The 26,049-nt window shown below is 41.2% G+C and overlaps 1 protein-coding gene across 1 annotated transcript in view; it reads left to right on the top strand.

The window, feature by feature from the left end:
* The window catches only part of PTPRN2 (protein tyrosine phosphatase receptor type N2), a 723,914-nt gene that overhangs the window by 249,734 nt on the left and 448,131 nt on the right, over nucleotides 1-26,049 (top strand). Inside the window, exon 10 of the mRNA XM_075271520.1 lies at nucleotides 15,286-15,372. Within this exon, the coding sequence (XP_075127621.1) occupies nucleotides 15,286-15,372 (87 nt within the window). The remainder of the gene's footprint in view (nucleotides 1-15,285; nucleotides 15,373-26,049) is intronic.

Raw genomic sequence — 26,049 nt, 5'->3', positions numbered from 1 at the left:
CTGTTTATAAAGTGTGTCCAGGGCTGGATTATAATAAGCACAAAAGTATGTTTACCTGGGGTGCGAGACTGCAAGGGGGCCCAGTGGCAAGAAATTGCCCATATTTCCCCATTATAATCCAAGCAGAAGTCTACTAGAGGTGAGTATTTGTTGAGTGAATCTTGCAGTATTCAAGAGGTCCAAAGAGGACAGGAACCTGCAGACCCCAGGGGAGGTGAGTAACAATGTTTGTTATGTTTACTCACTTCCTTTGGACTCCGCCAATTATACTCTGGGGTCTGAAGAGACCCTAAAATATAATAGTAGTTCATGGGCCACTCTGGGACATTATACTGTAGATAGGGCTATTGTTAGACATTATTTTGTGTGAAGAGGCCACTATGCGACATTACACTGTGTGAAGGGGCCATTGTGAGACAATATACTGTGTGAAGGGGCCAATGTGTGACATTATACTGTGTGGAGGGGCCAATATGTGACATTACACTGTGTGAAGAGGCCACTATGCGACATTACACTGTGTGGAGGGGCCAATATGTGACATTACACTGTGTGATTGGGCCATTGTGGGACAATATATTGTGTGAAGGGGCCAATGTGTGACATTATACTGTGTATAGAGGCCATTATGGGACATTATGCTGTGTCAAAGGACCTCTATGGGACATTATACTGTGAGGTACGGCTACTATGGAACATTATTCTGTGTGGAGGGGCCACTATGGGACATTATTCTGCATCGACAGCTGCTATGGGACATTATTCGGACACAGAGATCTTTGTCGTGAATGGGGGGGGGGGGGCACGCTTTCTGAATAGCCCAGGGCCCAAAGTACCCTTAATCAGCCCTTGGGTGTGCCAATAATAATTTTTTACCTAAAATATTTTTACTAATATTTACATAGTGTTAATTTAGGCAGAAAGTTTGAAAATGACTTACTTTGGCCAGAATTTCACACCCAAATTTTGACATATTTTTGACCCTTTCATTGAAGTTATGTCATTCGAGTGAGCTGGAAAGATTTGATCTCAAACTAGCTGCACCAATATGTGTTAGAGTATAGCGCATGTTGGTGCATTGTACACCAGGGTCGAGAAGTAACCTCAATACTAAATCCGTTAGGTAAACACAAAGCAGTTATCGAGTCATAAGGAGAATTTTATTTGCAAATAACACAGTAAAAGCAAAAGGTACATGAAATTGATTGAAAAAGGTTCATAATTGTGTTTTTCTTGTATTTGAGCATTAAAACATCTTAAATAATTAAATCTGGTAACTGGAATGTAAAAATAACGGACCATAAAAACTCTAATAGGGCCGTGTACTATTTGCTGAAATGTTCTTAGCTGGAGAATAATTATATTCAACTCTCTATATAGGTAAACTCCCTGAACTAGACCCAAGGCGGAGAGCACTGAATGCTGCCTGTGTATTACACACTAAGTCTACATTTAGAGTAGTATATGGCCACATGCGGAGAACCGAAGATGGGCCATCGGCTGATACTTTCCCTTTATCTTTCTTTAACTATGTTAAGGCTTTAAAGGGGTTGTCCAGGAATTTATTTATGGCCTACTCTTAGGATAAGCCATAAATATCTTATCGGTGGTGGTCCAGCAGATGACCCCTTAATGGATCAGCTATTCAGAGGTAAGTCTGGTCCACGTACTATACAGTGCAAAGAGCCAAAAGCAGAAAGCCTTCTGCACTGTATAGTGGCCATGTGCTGTTACTCCAGCTCAACTCCCTTTGACTTCAGTTCACTTTAATGGTCGCTGAGCGCAGTTACTGTGTTCAGCCACTTTATAGGGCACTCCTCCTGGCTCTGTACACTGTATAGTGCACAGACCTGAGCCATCCTCGATCATCTGATCTATATGGAGGCAAGCCATCAGCACAATAAGATATATATGGCCTATCCTAGACAACCTCTTTAAGACATTTTCCAGATGAATCCTGTCCCAGTCTATATGTAATCTAAGATGTACTTTCATTATAAGAACTGACTTTGATCTAGAAATACTTCCAAGCCGAGCTGAAAGGGTATTCTGTTTATTACAAGTCTAATTGATGGGGGTTGAATTGAGCATCAGGTAACCCATGCTTGGTGCCATTGATTCATCTCTATTGGATGGATGAAAAGAACCTACATTATCTCCAATAGTGCTATAGAGATGCTTGGAGAAACACCATGTGTGTCCTGCCACTCCATTTATTTGGGGCACATGAGACTCTCTTTCTTATGACCAGACCGTTATTACCTATCCTGTGTATTTGGGAGACTTATAATACCTGGAATTCTCAAGATCCAAATACTGTACTAAGGTTCTCTTAGAAATCCCACAGAGATGGATGGAATGGCAGCCACCATGCATGAAAATAATTCGGGCTCTTATTCCATTGTATTCCATTGTATTCTAAATTCTGACTCTGTATTCTGACTCCTATTCCATTGTATTCTATATTCTGACTCCTATTCCATTGTATTCTAAATTCTGACTCTGTATTCTGACTCCTATTCCATTGTATTCTATATTCTGACTCCTATTCCATTGTATTCTATATTCTGACTCTGTATTCTGACTCCTATTCCATTGTATTCAGCGTCTTATTCTTATTTTAAGCACTGAATTCTTTCCATATTTTGCTTCTCTCATTCCTGTTCCCTGCCCATACACCAGTGCTAGTGGTGGCTGACATCTATCCAGGACATGGAGTACTATACAGACATCACATTGCCCCTCTGGGAAATGTAGCTCAATTTGATGGTGGGTCAATTATAATCAACCCATGGACAACAGCATATGGACACCGGTGGTTATGAAGGAATACCACCTTGACTACTGCTCCCAGAGGGCCCAATACAGGGAGGCGTGGATGAGTAACAAGAACCAATAAATGTCCTCAATGTTGTAAAAATGTATTGGCTGTTGAAGTCATAGACATGTTCTCACCTACACACCGCCTTTGCATGTATTCCTGTGTGTGACTCCCACCCATTCCCTACCAGTAAGACCGTGCAAGCCTACCCTCTACCCCAACCTCAGCAAGGCTGTACAGTCTCCACTGAAGATACAGCCACGAATGGAAGGGTTAGGAAGAGTTCACACTGAGTAACGTGCCGTGTGATGTGGCACGTAGACGCCGCGTGAGGTTTTGCGGGCCGTATACGCTCCGATTGATTTCAATGGGAGCCGGGATCGTATACGCGGCGCTATTTTGCGGCCGTGATTTTGCGGCCACAAAATTTATTTATTAAAAATTTATATTTTCATAAAAAGAGTGTATAGCAGGTTACTCTATTTTATACTGTATACCTGATGCCATGATCATTTTTATGTTGAAACATTACAGTTGCAAAAATAACGAATTCTATACAGAATATCCTGTTTAATTAGAGTTGTCTGCTTGGATTTTCTCGTAGATTCTAATAAAATCTCGTCTTCTTGGTAACCATTTCCACTCATTTCGAATGTGTACGATATAATACATCTCAATGTTGCGAGCCGCGTTCTTGCTTGTTATGACTCTGCACTGTTTGTGCACATTGGCTAATCCGATATCTAATTTGTATGAAAGTATCATGTAACCTGGATCAGTTTAGCCTGTCACCTCCTATTTCTTGCCAAGTCTGTGCCGCAGACAAGGAAATAGTGGCGTATTTTGATGTGAATTCCATATGACACATCTAGATCTTCTCTCCTCTAATAGCCCTGGAGAGTTAATTCTCATCCATTCGGCTCTATTACTACATTAAGGGGGCCTTTCTAAATTTTAGTAATCTACGCTGACCTTCGCAGGTGACTACCTGAAATTGATTTTTACAAACCGTCACCTGAGTTGTAATTGGTTCAGACTTGTATCTGTGCAGGGTTAGGACAAGTATTCATCACGCCCACCAAGGGACAATGAGCAGCAACTGGGAGCACGAAACCCCTGACAACCTGTAAATATCGAAAAATCGAAAAAGCTTTTTCTGCCTCTTCCTGCTGGTTAGCTGGACTGTACAATGTCACATTGAGACGCCAAATGGAAATCTGTCAGAAAGATGTGTCATTGTGCTGGAAGTTCCAACCGCTAAATGTGGCTGTTTACGTGAAAAGGGCCCAGATCGTCGATACTAATTATAGAGAAAATAGTCCAAAACATATTTGGGTAAAAAAAATCACAATTTTGTTTTATGCAAAAATTTTATTTAAAAATATGTCAATTGTGCTTTCAATAAATTTTTTTTTGCTGTTTCGGACAATGTTACACCATAACCGTTACAATGATACCAAGAACTCCATATCGACAATGTGGGCCCTTTTCACATAAACAGCCACAAATAGATAACATGGCATAAATGTAAAATTTCTGTTTCATTTGAGTGACTGAGTTAATGGCTATTCCTAATCTATACAATTTTTGATTGATGTGTGGTCATATAGAAGGAAATTCCGCAATTTGGCCGCAACACCTGTAAAGTGGATGGCATTCTGGCTAGTTCCAGTCACACATTGCAGAAAAAAAATCTGCAGTGGATATTCTGCAAGTTCAAAAATACATTTAAAAAAAAAAAAAAAAGTAATATACCTGCAGAAACCCTGGTGTGTTCCATATAGGTATAATTGGGTCCAAAAAAGGCTGTGGTTCTTCCTGCAGCACTTTAGCACTGCGTATTGTCCTGTGTGGCCTTAGCCTTAGAGCGGCTTCATACCTGCGCCCGATCTCGGTTTTGCAGGTTTCCGTTTCCTGCCCAAGAAACTGGACAGGAGACGGAAACCGGCAGGCAGTTTTCAAACCCATTTATTTCAATAGGTTTGCAAAGTGAGCACCCGTGAGCGTCTTCTGCTCTCCGTGGCGAAACCATTTTTTTTTTAACCAGACACAAAGTCGGACATGCAGGACTTTGTGTCCGGTTAAAAAAAATGGTTTCACCGCGGAGAGCAGAAGACAATCACGGGCGCTCACCAGCGGACACTGAATGTTGGATTTCCGTCTCCTGTCGGCAGAAGATGGAAACCTCAAAACGGAGATTGGGCGCTGGTGTGAACCCGCCCTGTTTTATTGAAGGAATTATGTCAGGGCCTTTTTCAAGATAGTACAGTATAGTATAGTACAGTATAGTATATTTAGATAATTTACAATAGACCAGCCTATCATGGCACTGTCATGTGACACATATGATGTACATGACGCTTGAATGGAGGGCCAGGGGATAAGTGAGTATCATCTTTTTTTTCATTAATTTTTAAAAAATTATTTTACGCTTCCCAGTACACCCAGGGACTTTTTAAATTTATTTCTGAAAACCCCTTTAGGCCAAGACCCCACGTGGTGGCCACAAATTGCGGTTCTTCCTACAGCACTTTGCACAGAAAGTTCACGGACTTTCTGCCTCAATTACATCTATAGGGGAAACTCTGGTGTTTCTGTAGGTATAATTGACATGCTGCGATTTCCCAAATTTGCCACGTGTCTGCAGTGCAGAGTTTACCGCACTATGGGGATGTATGCCGGTTTCCATCTTCTGTCCAGTTTCTTGGGCAGACAATGGAAACCTGAAAGCGGAGACCGGGCGCAGCTGTGAACCCGCCCTCAACATGTTTTTGCTGCATTTTTTTGTGCAGCATTTTTCAGCTGCGTATAGCTACCTAATGGTAGTGATGATGGGATATTGGACATGGCCCTGTAAGAGGAGTGACAGGTTGCTTATCATTAGCCATATTATATTCTCTGTGTGCATTTAAGGGCCCATTCAGATCAGATGTGTCCAGTCCATTTAGTGGATCTGTTTATTTTTTGTGATTAATTATTATTATTATTATTATTATTATTTCTATAGGGCCAACCTATTCCACAGCACTTTATAAAATGAATTTAATAAAAAAAGTTAAGTAAAATTAGATACAAATGGACATACTTCTGTTTGCTTCCATTATACTTACAATGTTGAAAAACGGAGAGAAGTTTTTGACATTAGAACCTATAGATCTGCCGATAGATACATTTTTATAGTTGTTGTATATGAAAAGATATCGGTCATCCTGGAAGAAAACCTGATCTGAATGAGCCTTAACACATTGTTTTACATATACTGGATTACGTTTAATTTCCTTCTTTCTAAGTAATATTCTTATCGGTGGCGTTTCCGTGAATTCAGCACAACTGTAACCCCTCTAACCATTGCTAAGGAATATATAGTAGACCTGACAGTGAACATGGTATCATTTTGTGTGAATTCAGACTGCTATATTACATGACCTAAGCTGAACTTTTTCAACGGAGATAATATCGTTTCCCCCCCCCCACACTTTGGATAAGTATTGTTATAAGGAAAGACACATCTACATTTGTTCAATTTAGTCTCTAGTGTTTCTTCGTGGCAGCACAAAATGGTCTCTGGGAAATGCTTGTTAGAGGAAAGGATAGCGGCTGAAAATGACATAATTTGTCTCCTATAAATTGCCCGTTAGCTCTTCGCCGTTCAATTTAGAAATAATATTTAGTCTGACAATTGAGATAGAAAGTACTGGAACATCAAGCAATGGCGGCCGCTTGTTTCAAGCTCGCGATGAGCTGTTGTTTACACAGTAATTACCTGCGGGCAGCTACTTAGCGAGCATGCAGTCCCGAAGATCGCGGCGTAGGTCAGAAAAGTCGCTATTTCTAGACGTAAGGCCACCCAGGCTGGAGATGAATAGACTGTATTTTATTTTTCGCTAATTCCATACATCTATTCCATACAGATAACGCGTGACGTCAATCCGCAAGCAGTGAATGCCTTTTCAAGTTCCTTTTGCGTAAACCGCTGGGATTTGACCCTCCACTGCTGTGTGCCGCTTAGCAATCACTTCCTCACCCACTGTGTGTAAAAATAAACCCCTTATTTCGGCTAGAACAACATAATAAATACAATATTCCCTCCATTTTAGAAGCCGGGCTTTTAATGGCGCTTTTTTTTTTTTTTTTAACTCCGTGAAGGCTGGAAGAGGACGCAAATGAGCACTAAGAGGCTGCAGCTGCTCTACACTCCTACTTTAACGTATTCTTGTCTTGTCAATGCCAGGCCACGCTGGGAGTTGGTGGAACAATAATGGTCTAATGGGGAAATGCCAGGCAGGAGCCGGTGACACAATAACAGAGCGAGAAGAAAAGCTTTAATTAACATGAAAGCAAAGAAATAAAAAAAAAATACAAAAAATATAAAAATAAATTCATTGGAGGGCGGAACATGTGTTATCTGGTGTTACAGGATGAGTAATGCGACGCACATTAAAGAGGATGTATAGATGTAGCAGAGCAAATGTATCACATGGGTATGGGGTGACTTAGAGAAGAACAGATAATAGACTATACTATAGATAATAAGTATATGATATCATGTCAGATCACTCATATACAATACTATAGAGGATACAGAAAACATATGCCAAGGGTTCACTGTAAGATACCTAATAAAGTTGTTAGATATGGAGCAAAGGGGTAAAATGAATGTTTTCAATTGTTCTATTATACCCTACCACACTAAAGTGACATGTACTTTATACACAGGCATGTAGGATATTGTCCCATATGTTGTAAGGGTGTGAACCTAGAGGGCGCTGTAGAGCAACCAAAAACAGGGTTATAAAGGACTCTGACCACACCCATACCAGAGAGAAAGGGGCTCAACTCCAGAGGGAGTGCACACAGCAGGAACGTGCTACTGGTGACCTGCAGGAGAAGGTGGACTGGACCAGTGGGAGACAGGCAGGAGGTCTGTCCCAAGAAGGATGGATTCCAGAAGGAGCCCAACTCCAGAGAGGGAGTGTTGTTAGTCACCTGCAGGAGCAGGTGCGCTGTGGACCAGTTGGAGACAGGTAGGAGGTCTGTCCCAAGAAGACTGGTATCCAAAAGGAGCCCAACTCCAGAGAGGGAGTGCTGCTGGTGCCCTGCAGGAACAGGTGGAAGGTGCACCAGTTAGAGTCAGGCAGGAGGTCTGTCTCAAGAGGACTGGGTTCCAGAAAGAACTTTGAGCCAGACTGGTGAGAAGAAACCTCAGAGTATCTTGCCCCAGTAGATTAGTGAGGGTTCAAGTAGTGAGGTGTTGCCCTGTGTGAGTGGGCTGTTTGTTGTTTTTGTTCTGTTATAAGCTGAATAAAGCCACTTATTTTGGTTTACATCACCTGATCTGCTGTTTATTTGGCACCCAGCGCCACCAACACCTCTGTAAATCCAGGAAAACCACTTACCTTTGATGCTAAACTACCTCCAATTGTCACAATGTATTATCTTTTAATTTTTGTTACTTACATAACACCAACATATTATGCAGTGCTGTACAGAATGTCATCATGAACAGGCCACCTATCTAATTTAACTATCTCAAATACTGGGGCATAAGAATGTGTTCACAAGGTAGAGTCTGTAGAGCAAATATCAGAAGTTTCAGGAACTGCCTGACAACAGAGAGAAGTAGAACTAACTCTTTAAATTTTATACACTGATGAGAGATTGATCCCAGATACCGAAATACCTTCACTAGCACCAGCCATGAACCAGGAGGACGCGTTCTCATCATGGAATGTGGTACAAGAAATAAATGAAGTCAAATCAAAACCTATACCTTATAACCAATACCTTACAATGCAGATCACAACCAAGAGCATGAATCAGGAGAGTGAATGTCTAAGCTAAAAGTCAGTCCAAGAGATAACGTCAGAGACAAAATAAGAAGACAAGCAGATTTACAATAACAATCCAAAGGTCGATATAGATCAGTCCAGAACAAATGATCAGGATATGGAGGCCACACTAGGTACAACCAAATAGTAGGCACCAGGAGAAGAAGAAGCCACACTAAGTACAACCAAATAGCAGGCACCTGGAGAAGAAGAAACAAGGTTTAAATTTCTCTCCTCAGCTGCTAATTGGGTCAACATAGGAGAGGCCTGAAAACTGCAGAAGTGTCAGGATTTGAACCGGGGTCTTGTGGTTCTCCTGGTTGATTCTCTGCCTCATGACTATTTGCCTGTTTGTGTTTGGTGTCTGTCTTTCTGTTGCATGTGCGTCTTGATTGTCTGCTGGAGTTTGGAGGTCCCAGGTGTGTTCATTTGCATTATCCATTCAGGTGTTGCTAGGTTCTATTTAAGGCGAGCTGTCTGTTCACTCCAGGTCAGTTTTCGTTGTTACCAACCAGGATTCTTGGCTCAGTAGGAGGAGGGATTTGTGATAGTTGTTGGTCTCAGGAAGCTAATCTGGAAGCAGTGTGAGTTTGTTCTGTGTGAGAGTCTGTTTAACCCTCAGCATTTCTTCTTAACCCCTGTCCTGCATTCTCTGGTTGCCTGTCACTTTTTTGGTATTAGTGAGTTTTTGCTTAGGGCTTCAGGTTTATTTTACCCCTGTCCTATGTTACCTTTTCCTCACTACTCCACTTTTCCTCTCCTCAATCTCCTATTGTGTGTTTATGTTGTGCTGCGTATTTGTTTTCCAGCACATCCCGCCCTAGTTGTTTCTGTTTACAGCTGCACCTGTTCTTCGTTAGATGTGACCGCCTTTAGTATCCCAGTCCCTAGCCTCTTTCAGCTCTCTCCCCATCTGTCTGTTAGGTCTCCACGTTTAGAGAGCCAGAAGTTGTCGGGGCCAAGCTTAGCTTGGGTACAGCTGACCAACACCCTCAGGCAGGGCCTAGTCAGCCATCGTAGCGCCAGGGAAAGTTTTCCTACCCCTGTTCCATAGAGGTGCAAGCAGCATTCAGTATACGGTTGCTCGGGCATTTGCACAACCGTGACAAGAAGCTTCACAGGTTGGCACGGTAAACTACACTGAGATTCAGTGGCATAACTAGGAATGGTGGGGCCCCGTGGCAAACTTTTGACATCGGGCCCCCTCCAAGAGGGGTACATGGGCGTGCAGGCTGTTTGTGAATAAGAGGATGACATGGGGTGCAGGGTGTGTATAAGCAAGAGGGGAAATGGGGGTGCAAGCTACGTGCAAGCAAGAGGGTGATCTGGAGGGGGAACCCCCCCATTCCACCACACTCTTGCTCATCCACAGCCTGCACCCCCATTCCCCCTTCTTTCTCACACACAACCTGCGCCCCCAGGTTACCCTCTTTGCTCACACACAGCCTGCGCCCCCAGGTCACCCTCTTTGCTCACACACAGCCTGCACGCCCATGTACCCCTCTTACTCACACACAGCCTACACCACCCATTCCCTCCTTTTGCTCACATAGGGCAGAATGGGGGGTGCAGAATGTGAGTAGGAGGGGTACATAGGTGTGCAGGCTGTATGTGAGAAAGGAAGGAATGGGGGTGCAGCCTTTCTTACACACAGCCTGCACACCCATGTACCCCTCTTTCTCACAGCCTATAAGCCATTCCCCCATTGTACACTGACCTGTACAATCCGGGTAGCTCCGCCCACAAAAGACACGGAGTCTATGTTAGTAGATTAAAGGACCTTTGATGACGTCATGTCTCAGGTCCTTCAATCTACTAGTATAGATGCCAGCACAGGGCCTGGGGACAGTGGGCAGGAGATAGAAGTTTCTCCTGCCTGTGGTCACTATGCAAGTGCCGGGAGGCAGCAGGGGCCGCAGGGGCCTGGACAGCAGGCAGCCCCTGCTTGGGTGCAGTAGTAAAGGCAGCAATTGCTGACTCTACTACTGTTAAAAGATGGACTGTGGAGGAGGCAGCTCCTTCTCAACCTCACTGCGGATCTGGATTTGTTTCATGGAGTCAGATATTCAGCTGATTACCCCCATCCTTCTCTGTCACCTCAATTCCTCTTCATTTTCTGTGCCTAAGAATCTGTATATTGTTTCAGTGTGTGGAGTGAACAGAGTATCCCCATCTTACAAATATAAGGGAAATATACTTGCTTGCCCTTGCTTTCAGACACGGGACATTAGCCCTACAGAGCAATAGTGAACTAGCATGGTACTCAACAAAGGCAATATCCATAATCTACAATTGTAATGTTGCCACTTGATGTAATGTGATAAAACATATACTTCATTCTTCGATGGGTAAAATATACAGTATTAAAGGAACCTATTAGCAAGTTTGGGTCTCCTAAACCAGTATGTCAAATATCAGTCCTTAGGTGACTGTGATTTAGGACCTTAGTCCCATACGTCACGCTGTCCCAGTAATCTGCTGGAAATTACTGGATTGGGCCATGTGCAATGTAGCAAGGTATACTCTTTTTGGCTTAAAAGTCATTTGTGCCACCAAAGAAGAGTCCAGGATTTATCTCCAGCAGATAACTTTAAAAACAACAACAAATGGTGTAACATATGGGACTAAGGACAATGTGCTGCTTGTTCAGGGGCTCCAAAGTTACTGACTGTGCAATATTTCTATGTAACCTCTGTTATACCCGTGTCCCTGTCAGTATTACTAGCTCTTTTTTTTTTTTTTTTTTTTTTTTTTTTTTTTATAATATTTTTATTAAACATTTTTCAAAAATACAAAGGGTTACAACAAGATAATTTTTGCATAGTTTACTAGCTGTAATGTGCATTACTGCCTCCTACCGTATGTTATAATATTTTTCTGGATTTGATGCTCGTTACAATCTAGTTACAATATTGCTTGATTTATTATAACATTGCCATACCTCATGGTGTATCATCCCTGAGCTTGTCACCCTGGGCATTCTACTTTTAATACTGGTAATGATATTTTATTTAGTTTTTTTGGTTACAGAGATTCTGTTTCCTTTGTATGTATATTATGTGCTTGATATTGGGCATAGCCACAGTGAATGTTGTGCACCTACAGTATAGTTCATTGGTCCATTTATTGAGATACAGTTATGTGCAAATGGGGAATACTGAAACAAGGTAGAATGCTCTCAAAAATACAAGTGTTTTGTAGTCTCCGCGGCAAAACCGTTTTTTTTTTTTTTTTCTTTTTAACCGGACACAAAGTCCTGCATGTCTGACTTTGTAATTCTTGAGAAATAAAATTCCAGCTTCAACCGAATCACGAAAATCATAATAAGATCATATTCTCCACGCCATATAGTAGACAATTCTCTCAGATTAGGAAAATAATCCATCAAAATTTGCCAATTCTTACCTCGGACCCTTTAACCAGATCAATACTCAGTGAGGGTGTACAATGTGTTGCCCGTCGTGCACACACGATAGGGAATGCGGTTTCTCCAAGCATGTATATTCGAGAAAAAAATGTTAGTACAACGTGGCTGCAGTTGAATGGTTTTTTCAATTGTGGACAAACCAGGTGCACTATGTGCCCTTACGTGAAAAAAACTAAATATTTTCATGACTCTAAACATACTCGACAGTATGAAATAAATGGTTTTTTGAATTGTGATACGGATCACATTGTATACGTGGTAATATGTGTGCAATGTGATCTGATGTATGTAGGGTGCTCTATTCGGAGTGTGAAAGTCCGAATATCAGAGCACATACAAGGTAGTACAAAAGAGGGTGAAGGATCATCAAATGTGTCTAAACATTTTTTTCAAGTTCATGGAGGCGACGTCTCTAACTTAAAATTTTATGCTATAGAGAAAATAAAAAAAACCTAAGAGGGGAGGGGATTGGCGTAAGCAGGTGTTGTTAAGAGAAGCATATTGGATCTTGGAGTTAAAAACTAGATATCCAATGGGGCTCAATATACGCTCAGACCTCTCATATATTTATTGAATAATAATAATATTTTGGTTCGAGACAGATAAAGTTCATTACAATTGGTCTTTTCTCTTTTTGTTTTACTGCACAGTAGCAATGTAATAGTCATGTGGTATGATAGGTCAGCTGCCGGGTAAAACTAAGTCACGTGATAGTCATGTGATACGGATGTTATCGTGTCTAACAGGAAGTAATCATATACTGCGTAAAGAATATTGTCTGAATATGGGTCTAGGGATGTGTTGTAGCCAGAGAGTACTGCTATACACTTATATGGAGAGGTAAGTGATTCTGGATCAATATATATTTTCTTTTTATAACTTCCATTGGAATATGATCATTGTTCGCATTATGTGTGGTTTGACGAGTAAATAAAATAGGGTAGTACATACTGCAATTCAGTACGAATTATATCAATGTGGTAGTAGAATGTTGAGAATAAATGTTGGTAATACGATGTAAAATGTTAATTATGTATAGATATGTAATGTAGTTATAATAATTGTCCTGGTCAATAGAGAGTTAAATTAATTAGGGGTGGAGCCAGCTTTTTGAGAGTGTTTTTAAGGAGTCAGTATTTCATTGTTGGGTATGCCATGAGGAAGGGATAATATCCCGAAACGCGTAGCCTTTGTCATCAGCTGGAATATGACCATTTTTTAACTTTGGATCAATAAAATTGGAGTCTTTTATACCACATTGGATTGGATTTTCGTGATTCGGTTGAAGCTGGAATTTTATTTCTCAAGAATTACCATGTTGCCTTGAAGTTCAAAAGGCTTCCGTGCTTCCTGAATACATAAGTGGAAATAGTCGTGTGAATATCGGGTGAGCTGGATGGATTTCTTTATTGTGGTTATCTATGTCTGACTTTGTGTCCGGTTAAAAAAGACTGTCTGCCGGGCTTCCATCTCCTGTCGGCAGAAGACGGAAACCTGAAAGCAGAGACCAGGGCGCAGATGTGAACCCGTCCTAAATGTGTTTATTGGGCTTTTCCTCATGTCACGAGTAAGGAAGTATGGTATGCATCTATGTATGTGTATATGCTGTATATACCATTGGTGTATCCTGTGTAACTGCACAAGAGCCCAATAGGTCAGGGTTCCTATCTCCAAACAACAGTTTTCTGCTCTCTAGTAGACTACAGGTAATGGCTAATGAATGGTTTAGTTTCTTAGAGAATCATAGAGGGATTTTCTATGCTGAGCTAATGAAAGACAAGGTCCATTCAGTCTCTTGCCCTTATTGCCCTCTGGGTTTTTCGGTTTATTGCTCCCCTTGTTCCATTCAAACCCAACTCCGCCTAAGGCTAGGTTCACACCAGCGTTCCATCTTTGTTCAGGGATTCCATCCCCCATTCTGCTTGAAAAATGTGGAGAGAAAAATCCTGGATGTAAACCCCGCAGACCCATTATAGTTTATTGGTTCCATGAGTTTCCGCAGGTAACCACTTTTTAAGCAGATTTTCCATTTTTGGGTCCCCAAGTGAACCCGAACCCTGGTGTGAACCTAGCGTCACTCTTCTTAGGATGCAGCGCCTTCAGTAACAATTTAACCTGGAGTAACTTCCTTACAAGCCACCAATCTGACTGACCATGCACCTTATGACATTTATTATCTTCTTAGGGTGCATTCACACTACGGAACGCCAGCGTGTATAACAGCCGTACACGCCGGCGTTACAGCAGGGCTGCCGGACACTTCCCATTCATTTCTATGGGAGCCGGCATGCGAGCGCTCCCCATAGAAATGAATGGAAAAAAAGCAGTCCATTCATTTCTATGGGGAGCGCTCACATGCCGGCTCCCATAGAAATGAATGGGAAGTGTCCGGCAGCCCTGCTGTAACGCCGGCGTGTACGGCTCTGATACACGCTGGTGTTCCGTAGTGTGAATGCACCCGTAAAGGGATTTTCTAAGACTGTAACACTGTTGTCCTATCCATAGGATAGGTAAACGATATCAGATCAGTGGTGGTACGCCAACACACACCACCACCGATTGGCTAAAACCTGTAGAGGCTACATCGTTCAGATGATCAATTCAATTTCTTCACTTCTTACCAAGTGTGGGACCCCTGCCGATCAATCTATGTATCATCTATCTATCTATCTATCTATCTATCTATCTATCTATCTATCTATCTATCCATATAGTATTAAGTATACTTGTATTTGAGATAATCTGTGGGATTCACTTATTTGTAGATTTTAGGTGTAATGTCAGCAAAATATCTATCTATCTATCTATCCATCTATCTATTACCCGTCTCAGATATATATATATATGTGTATGTTTATATATATATATATATATATATATATATATATATATATATATATATATATATTTACAGACATATATGACAGTTCATATCTGGATGGATTGGGGACATATCACACTTCCTAAGGATTTCATTTACACTATATTGTTTGTCCTATTGCTGGAAAATTCAGGTGATTCATCATGTTCTCCAAAGCACCTGATCCCTATTCCCCAGATATCACGCTCTCAATGTGACAGGAATATAGCAAGCTATGGCTTTTATATCTTGAAAGGCCAAGGTGATAACTCTTTTGGGACTTAAGCTTTTCGCCTATTGATGAGTTCCATTTTTTTGCTAATGCTTTTTCTCTGCTCACTCCTAACAGCGCCCTGACTGTGGAGAAGGGTCTGGAATTATTAAGAGAGGTGGCCGTGCTCCTGAAACAGCAGATGAATGTGTTTAGCGATGTCAGGTAGGTTTCATTATCTCCCCGCGTCCATATTTTATTCCCTATTGTGGCTGATGATTTCTGTTGCTGTTCACAATCCTATTATTAACCAAATTCTACTGCCCCGGTTGAGAAGCGTCCATGGTGTATTTAGGGCGTTTTCTAGATTTAAAGAAAAAAAAATCAGGCAGTATTTTAAGTAAACTTTAGTTGGGAAAGTCATGTTGTTGAAGATATAGCGGGAATATTCTATTTGATGAATAATGCTGTGTCATTTTACGATTACAGAGGAAACTTGGAGAATTTTCTGACGTTTCTACACATCCGCAGGAATATGGAAAGGGTTAGCATGCAAAATAGCGGCTTTAGAAATGTATTAATAAGATACAAATCCGTCAGAAATAAGATGACTTTCTAGTTAGGAAGTAACAATCGGGCTTTCTTATACATCAATGGATATGTATTGGCAAGTTTGTAATACTATAGTGAGCTTAGGTTGCACCACTTCCACTGTTCTGCATCCGTCAATAAGTGCCATTCCATTAATTCCTATTTCTGGAGATTTTTTTCTTTAGCCCCCGCCATTCCTGAGCAATCATTTCTGTTAGTTTCAGCACACAATATACTAATTAGACCCTCTGCTGTCAAGTGGGCGTTCCTGGACTGGAGCAGGCAGCTCAGTGACAGCTAAGAACCTAATTAACATATTGGGTGCTGCAGCTAACAGCAATGATTGCTCAGGAAAGGTGGGGGCTAGAGATGAAATTCCAACTGCAGCAGAATCAGTGGAGCAGCACCCATTGGCACAGAGGTTGAGTTGGTGGAGGGGGTCAAATTTTCACATTAAGCTGATGGCTATTAAAATGGCTAAAGGTGCAATTTCATTACACTGTGTTCATACTGGGACTATTTTGTTTCCATTGTGTCACTAGCACAGTATTAATAGAAACATGACCAACCCATTATTAATCAGCGGGATCCGTTAGAGACTGTTAGGATCGGTAGAAAAATCAATCATAACGGATCTGTCATGGCTTGCTTTTAGGCTTTATTTACATCATGTGTGATGTGTCTTTCCAATAAGTATTTGGTCACCTGTGGTAGAATAGAAAAACAACATTTCTTCCTATCCAATCGTTGATAGACCCCAGCAGATGCTTCCTTACAGATGATATTGATGGACACAATACTTCCGGACACCTGGTGACACTCCTTGTGTATGTGAGCCATCGGTTGGGTGCGGTTTCTCTGGCCAGCACTCGTCGCTCTCTATCTCCCAGTTTCGGGGTCTGCCGACTCGGGGCACATTCCAACAATCACCGTTCACCTTTCACTTCGTAATCACATAGGCCACTGTCGATTTTGGGTCATTCAGTTCGCTTGCTATGTCCCTTAAGGATCGACCATTTCTGTGGTACCCCACAATTACCCCTTTCTTGAAATTGGACAACTCTGCACTTGGTGGCATCTTGCCTGCGACTAATGCCAATGCTGTTTCCCATTTAACGGCAGAAGGCGTGACCTACATCACGACCGCAGATATCTTCATTTCCATGGGTGTCCAAATACTTATTGGTAGACAATGTATATTAGGGACACATTTCCATGTACAATATTTGTAGATGTGCCCATAGACTTAATTACCAAACATCTGCCAATCTCCTTTAGATATAGTTATATAGCCAGAATACTTAGGTTAACTACATTTTCCATATGAGATTATCTCACTATACATTCAGCCACACATCTTACTCATAATGTGATCTGCACAGAGCCTTACTCCGAGCTAGCCAGCACTATCGGGGCCCAGTTTACATCCTACATGGGACAGTTTTTGCACCTAAACAAGTCACCTCTCTGTTCTTGAATCGTATCCATTACCTCATGGGGGAGAGTGTGAATACTGTGATTTAGGGATTTACCTCTTATTCTGCACCAAGTCGTATACTGTAGTAGGCAGAAACACTTAGACCAAGTTGACATCTGTACCAGAATCTCCATTGGAGATTTCTGCGGAAACCGCAAGAAATTGGCGGAGTGAAAAATCCTGCATATAGGACTCTTCTCTCCCACAGTTTCAGTATAACAATAGTGTCTGCAGGTAACTACTTTTGGATTCTCTGTAATGTAATGGAGAGCCGGATGTTAACCTAGCCTAACGTTGAGCTTAGGCTGCACTGCTGTCTATGAGTGAATTGTCTCATAATAAGTACCATGATATTGACAAAATTGATATTAATAGCCTGAAAAATAAGTCTGAAAGGACAATTAGAACTATAAGTTATGAATCCCATTAAAAATGATATTGTTAATTTTTATGGGTCATCATAAGCCTCATATATCAAACTTCTATTGACTTGTGCTCTGCTAAGAGAAAGGAGTGTGATTGATATTATCATTAACAGGGATTGGCCAGTTTAGCATCTACACATAGCAGATATTATTCCCAAAGTATGCTGTTTCTATGAAAACCAGGTATTAATCTGTAGGGAGTTCCTGTCCAAAAGGTGGCACTAGAGCTCACTCCTCTAATGAGGTCTTATTTACATATTCCTTACCCAAGAATACTTAGCAGAGCATGCATGGTCTAATAAGTCCTTGTACAGTCTCTCCCTAATGACACATTACCTCTTCTGACTCACATCTAGACCCCTCATACAGCCTGCCATTACCTGATTCACTGATGCGAAGCAACAACCTCAAAACCGCTTTCTATGGATGGGACCCTCTACCTTATAGAGGAGTCTTTCTGGCTTGGCTATCATTCATAGATTATGCTCTTAGGATTCTTTTGAAATCCATGCATTGACTAATAGGGAGCATCCTTTTAAAAGGTGATGCTAGAGCTCATTCCTCTTTTCCACCAATAATGTCTTATTTATATTCTTAGAAGGGCCTGCATGGTCTAATAAGTCACATTTCCCCTTATGACCCATAGCAGATAGGAAAAAATCTGGATAGGAGGTCAGTGCCAGATAATATCAACCACACTCTTTTCTCCTATTAAAGAGGACCTTTCATGGGTGTGGGCACATGCGGTGTTGTATACCACTGGAAATCTGAATTCAGCGCACTGTCGACTTTCCAGCGATATATAACACCGCCTGTGCCCAAACCCATGAAAGCTCCTCTTTAACCTGTGCCCTGATGAAAGTCAGCGTGATATAAGGTCCATGATGACCCATGGAAATTAAAAATATAAGTTTTAATGGAATTAATAAATTGTTGTTTTTTTGTCTTTTTAGGATTTTCATTAGTTTGTTCTGTTTGGTTATTTTTTTGGTTCATTATTTTGGCAAAATGGGTTATTAACCCCTAGTGGACACACCATTCTGTTCAAAATTTTCACAATATTTTGAGAAATTTTAGATAATTTATACATAATTATTTATATAGTACTTTATATGTCACACATCTGTAAAAAAAAAAATAAAAAATTCTGTAATAAAATTAGTACATATGTTCTAAGCAACCATTGAAGCCCAAGAAACATGACCGAATAATCCGCAAATGTTGAAAATTCCATTTTCATGACATATTTGCTACTTCAAACAGCACTTGATGTTAGTAGGAGATATTAGGGGACCTATATAAGTATAAAAAATGGCAAGCTGTACATTCATATGAGACTGATTTTCTTTTATTATTGCATCACAAATTATATTATACGCCATAATCTTGTTTACAGCTCTAATAATCTGCCCAAACCAATGGTTAATAGTTTTTTGCCTATGGCTAAACATAGACTAGCACTGTCACCGCATCTCTCTAATAACACGGCTTGAAAACTTACCCTCATCCAGAAGGCAGGAAAGATAAAATTAATGATGTAATATTGCAAAATGAGAAATAGTGCGCGGTGGAAGATATCACGCCAAAGGGCTAGGCCTCCACGAAACAATTGTCTGCCTCTACATGCACGATGTGAAAGAAATTGTGTATGTACGATCGGAGGAACGTACTGAAAGTGGATACTTGACCTGTATCGGAAAAGAAAAATCCTTATAATATTGCTGGCGCTATATTGCCTATGAAGGACGTGCAGTTGGCATGCTCCAATACGAACAGGGCTCCTTCGCACTCTTCTGGCAAATTTTTGATATTCTGGTGGAACCTATAGCCAACGATTCTGGACTTTTTATAAGTTTTCTGCTTAAAGGGGTTTCCTGGGAGTAATATATTGATGATCTTTCCTTAAAATAGGTCATCAATATGAGTATGGTGGGGGTTCAACACTGGGATCCCCATAGATCAGTTGGTTGAAGAGGCTGTAGTGTTTGGGTGAGCACTGCAACGTCTTTACCGAAGACCAAATACAACACTGTAAGTATCGTTGGGGCTGTGCTTGATATTGTAACCCCATTATCTTGACCAATGAATGTGAGCCTCTTCATAGAGCTGATTGGTGGGGTCACAGGTGTTAGACTGCCACTAATTATATATTAATGATCTATTGTAAGGATAGTTAATCAACATAGTCTCAGAAACCTCCTTTACCGGTCTCATTACACTATAGAACAGTGACCCCGATTACTGACAAAAATTGGCTTCATTGCAAACCGCCAATTTCCAAGTGACTTCTATAAGGCAGGGGTGCCCAATACGTCGATCGCGATCTACTGGTAGATCGCAAAGGACGTATGGGTCGATCGCGGGATGCAGGGATCCCCGGTGTCTGCTTGTTCACAGTGCAGGCTGAGAGTCATCTCCACACACTGGCAGGCGGGGCTGCCGCAGCCCCAGCCTGCCAGTGTCCAGAGATAACTCAGCCTGCGCTGTAAACAAACAGACACCGGGGATCCCTGGGCGACCACAGAACGCCACTGTCTCCTGCTCTCACGATCCGCCCGGCCCTGCCCACATGCCCGGCCACGCCCACAGACATGGCCACCCCACCCACAAGCCCGCCCGGTCCCGCCCACAGGCCCGCCCGCGGCCCCATCCTAGTAGATCTTTTGCCTTGGTCAGCTAATAAAGTAGCTCACACGCTGAAAAAGTGTGAGCACCGCTGCTATAAGGGGTCCAGTTGGTATTTTTTCAGTTCTTGGGATGTCCATGTTGTTGTGGATGTGTCACATTTTCCACTGTCAAGTAACCTATACAATTAGCAGCTCATGCTCATTGCAATGTCACTAACCTTATATGAGGACATAAGCATCACTTTTTTCATATAACATGACACAATTTGTTTTATACATCTATGTAAGAGAAATATATATTGCCATATAGTATATGTAATGATGTTATATTGCAAAAACATTTATTATTATTATTATTATTATTATTGTTTATTTATATAGCACCATTAATTCCATGGTACTTTACATTTGGGGGTTATATACAATACACAGAATATACAGGTAGATATAATACTAACAATGACTGACTGGCACAGTGGGGTAGAGGGCCCTGCCCGCGAGGGCTTACAATCTATGAGGGAAGGGGGGTAGAGACAGAAGTAGAGGGGGAGACTGTTCAGATGGTGGTGTGGTGATAGTGTTATTGGAGGTTGTAGGCCTTCCTGAATAGGTGAGTCTTCAGGGCCTTCATGAAGCCTGTGATTGTGGGGATCAGTCTTATGTGTCTTGGTAGGCAGTTCCAGAGTATGGGGGATGCACGGGAGAAATCTTGGAGGCGGTTGTGTGAGCGGAGAAGGAGGTCGTTGGAGGATCCACATGGAACCACTTTATCAACCATGTGTTGACTTGCTGATGGCCATCTACTATTCTATATTACTAACCTCCCCTGGGATTCTGTTTATACTCTGGTGTCTGAAGAGACCCCAGAACATATTGGTGATTTAAGGGTGGCAAAATCTAAAAATTTGCAGTTCATACATTTTTGAAAAACTCATAATGAATCCAGTTCATTACGAACCCTCTCACTCCCCCCTAGTCGTGATATTGTATTAAATTTTGATTAGAATTTTTAAGTAAATTTTGGACTCTTTAACCAAATTTGAGTTACTTTAGGGTAAAACACAAATGCACACAAATTTTTGATTTTGATCATTTCTTACTAGTTTTAAATTTCCATCATTTTGATTTTACTTAACAATTTCAGCAAAAATCATGGGATTGCAAATAATATCCTCTGCTGAGAACGTTAGAATTACATTCACTTAGAGCCAACACTTAGCATCTCTGTAACATGTTATTGCAAATCGCAGCTGAATTGATTAAAATATACGCTTTGTATATGATAGAAATACTACTTCTTCTTAATATGTTTTGTTAATGGCTATGTAGCTGTCAAATAATATCCATTATTCCTTATTACATCATTAAAGACCATTAAAATGACATTAGCATGCTCATGTAATTATGCGAGCAGACTTAAAACGAGCGCGCTTATGATTTGATCATCTAATTACGGGCCATGGTGTAACCCGCGGTGATTGATGGTGGGCGAGAACCGGAGGAGTGGAGGTATCGGCAACTACTATGCATGACCATTAAAACAAAATCTATCCTCGTAAGCATTCGTGACGTCTTAGGATTTTGTGGACGCGACAAACGGCCTTTAAATCCCAATTAAATTAATTCCCTTCACCAAAGTTGTAATACCCATAAATGCGCCATAGTGCAAAGGAATTAAATGGTGATTTGTCTTGTATAAATTTTGGATGGGATCTTTTCAGGATGATAAAGCGCTGCCTATAAACGTAATCATGGACTTAAATTCCGTTTGCGGTGATTGATTGAAATTGACGTCCTGCATCTGTCCTCACCAGGCACAAATAAGCTATTCTAGAGCTGGAAGACAAGGCCGCTTATAATACACTGGATCTATCTTTAGGAATCGACTGGTTCTTCCATTTGTTTTATTGAATTTTTGCCCATTGTCTATTGAATATGGGCGCTCTCAATCACTCCTGTTTGTTTTTTACCTTGGTTGATCATTACATTACCCCCGTGGGAGGGAAAATGGAAGAATCCGACAAATAGAAATGACTTTTAAAGTATCATTTCCTTATGTCTATATACAGATTTTGCCGATTACAACTTGTATCTGATAACTCACAACAAAAGTCATTGAAAGGAATGGAAAAAAGTTGAGTTCAAGTCCTTAGCAATTGTTTACTTAATGTGTAAAACCTGCGCTCGGGTTTTCTTTCATCGATCCGAAAAACGGAAACCTCATCCGCTTTAAACTCAGTTACCTGCCCAAACCTGCGGACCTTATAGACTATAATGGAGTCTGCCTGGTTTAAGCCTGAAAATCCTATTTACAGGACTTTTCTCTCCACATTTTTCCAGCAGAATGGGTACAGCGATCGCTGGTGTGAATCCAACCTTAACACTGCATTCATAGTGCACATTTGAAATATTTTTTTTTCTCATAATAATAGTCATCTTCAAACATACAGATGTGTTCTTCTTTTTCTTCTTGGCTGAACATATTCTGAGATGTATGATATGAAATGACCAACTGTTTAAAAAAACATGATTATTTTGATACTTTGTCACAAGATATCTCTTATATTTTTCCATGTATGGTCACCCGGTGGTTGTATTGTGAATTACAGCCTGCCAAGTGTTTTGCTAGCATGTTTCGATATTTTATTGTTGTTTTTTTTTGTTTTTTGTTGGTTTTTTTTGAGAAATTAAATCTTTTTTTGAGAAATTAAATCTCTTTAATTTCTCAAAAAAAAAAAAAAAAGATCAATAAAATATAGAAACATGCTAGCAAAACACTTGGCAGGCTGTAATTCACAATACAACCACCAGGTGACCATACATGGAAAAATATAAGATAGATATCTTGTGACAAAGTATCAAAATAATCATGTTGGTCATTTCATATCATACATCTCTGAATATGTTAAGCCAAGAAGACCAGTTTGTAAGATTTCTGATTCCCCCCAAAATGACTGGTACTAAGGCAGCGTGGGACAGCTCTGTCTTCTGCTGGGCTGCTATAGTCATAGGGCTCACAGAGGATCTTCTAGTACTCTTTTAGGCCTGTCCATTTCTGCTGCCGTGTACAATATACAAGACATTATAGATAAAAATATCAATGTAAAGAAAACCGTAGAGATTTTTTGAGACTTGCAGACGGCAAGTGCCAATGCAGAAACCATTATATTAAAAAACAAACAAACAAACTTTATTTTGTGAAATGGTAATTTGTACTTTGACATTACAACCACAGTCATACGTGGTTACTAGTCTAAGGACTACTTGTTAAGGCGGGTTCACACCTCCACCCGGTCTCTACTTTGCAGGTTTCCGTCTTCTGCCTGAGAAACTGGACAGGAGATGGAAACCCGGTGGTCAGTTTTCAAACCCATTCAAGAGAATGGGTTTGCAAAGTGAACGCCCGAGAGCATTTTGTGTCTCTCCGCGGCGAAACCATTTCTTTTAAAGGGTTGGTTCACACTAGCGCTTGTATTCCGTCCGCAAGGAGTCCGCATGGAGACCCCCCCTGGACGGAATGCAATCGCAATTGCAAGTGATGTGCTTGCAAAGCACATGGAGCCCATAGACTATAATGGGCTCCATGTGCTTGCCGCACACTGCCCGCACGAATCAATTGTGCAGGCTGTGCGCGGCAAGCACACGGAGCCCATTATAGTCTATGGGCTCCATGTGCTTAACTGCACAGCGCTTGCATTAGCGTTGGTATTCCGTTTGGGGGGGGTCTCCATGCGGACTCCTGGCGGACAGAATACAAGCGCTAGTGTGAACAAACCCTTACCGGACACACAGCCCTGCATGTCAGACTTTGTGTCCGGCTTAAAAAAATGGTTTCGCCGCGGAGAGACACAAAACGTGCATGGGCGGTCACTTTGCAAACCCATTCCCTTGAATGAGTTTGAAAACTGAGCGCCCGGTTTCCATCTCCTGTCCAGTTTCTCAGGGCAGAAGACAGGCAGGATTGGCTAAAGCGGACACGGGCGCAGATTTGAACCCGCCCCTTATTGAGTTGTTGTTATCAGGTTTCTTATGTGTAAATTTTTTTTTTGATATCCTTATGGGCAAATCCTTTTGATCCAGACAGATGTAGCACTAGTCCAGTGCCATATTATAGATCATTGCCCAGTGTGGCCATCCTATAACATGTATACAGGCTCTTCCAATATTTTTTATTCCATTTTCGCTATAATAAGAGGTTACAAACTCTCAGAAGTTTCAGGCATAAGTAAGCAAAAGAATAAAACATGTGTTGGTGTAGCAATCCTGCATATGAGAAAAAAATAGACTCTCCTAGTTTTTCCATTATTAATTAGAGTTCACTCAACCTAAAGTAGTTTTTTTTTTTGCAGATTTATTTTACTTATTTTTTTACTTGAAAAATCCGTTTCCATTTCTCTAAAAACTACATTCATAAATTTGAGCAATAATTTATTTTCTCCTCCGTATTTCTGCGGTATCGTGTCATCAGTAATAAGCGTAAATACATTCCATCTGCATAATTTTTAAGATGGGGAAGAACATCAGAAAGCCAGTGAGATGTAGAGAGGTGTCACTATAAATATCTGGTGTATTTATTCCACTTAGTTGTACGATACAATATCCTGCAGAATGGATAAACTTGTCATAGGTCACTGATACCCATGTGGGTTGCGTTATAAGTCAACATGTCAGATCGCGGCGTTCCGGTTTCTCTAGCGCGCTCGCAGTGTTTACCCTCTCACACCTCAAATAGCTAATCAGCCAGTGGATTAAATGCACTCAACCTAAACGCTAAACCAGTCTTCCGTCTTTCCACTTCATCATGCTGATTGATTATGACATCCCCCGGTGCTGTAATAAATGTGAACACATGAAGGAGTGATTGGAAGCCATAGGGATAACTCAAACTGGCTGGCAGCTTTATATATGTGTTGATACTCTCCCACAATCTAGATAACTACAGACACCTATTCTTAACTTTTATTCAATCCGACATCAAGAAGCTGCTCTATGGTGCATGAAGTCTGGGCTCACTATAGAAAATGTTTCACTTCGCCCCATCTTAAGGAGTTCAAACAAATTTAGCCTTCAATAGCTACAGCCTAAATAAGTATTTAATCTACTTCAGTAGGCGGAGTGCTCCCACTCTAAATATAGGAAAATGCACTGAAGGATCCTCTTATAGTAGAGTTACGTCTTTTTCTATGGACGCGTTTCTTTATGTCCTTGGGGATGGAGTTACCTTTCATTTAAAGTGAACTTGTCAGGAGTTTTTGGGCACTAACTTGTCAGGTCGTGACTTAGTGACCCAAATAGTCCCATCTCAACACTGTCCATACTCACAATGACCAATGACCAATACTTGCAGGCCTGCGAACCCCACAAACACTATCATTATACTATCATTATACTCGAATATAATGATCAGAGGCCCTGGAGAAGGAACATGAAAAACACTGCTACTTACCTCTCCTGACTCCAGAAGGCTTCAGGCTTACTTTTTGATGTCACACACGTCATGTGGGCTGGGGCTTGCACCCTTGTACGTCACAACGGACACCCCAGCCCAAGTGCCGTCTCTTCCATCATTGAAGATGGCCGATATTGGCGGAGTGGGCTGGAACCCAGAAGAGGTAAGTAACAGTATTTTTTATGTTTGTATCTTCCCCTGGGTCTCCAATTATTATACTCAGGAGTCTGAAAAGACCCTGAGTATAATAATTGTTCATGGGTGTCCACAATGGAGCATAATACTGTGTGCAGGGGCCACTATGGGGCATAATACTGTTTGCAGGGGCCACTA

This window comes from Leptodactylus fuscus, chromosome 4 (genome assembly GCF_031893055.1).
Source record: "Leptodactylus fuscus isolate aLepFus1 chromosome 4, aLepFus1.hap2, whole genome shotgun sequence".
Taxonomy (NCBI): domain Eukaryota; kingdom Metazoa; phylum Chordata; class Amphibia; order Anura; family Leptodactylidae; genus Leptodactylus; species Leptodactylus fuscus.
Note: the sequence above shows the minus strand (reverse complement) of the source record. Positions and strands in the feature narration are given on the sequence as shown.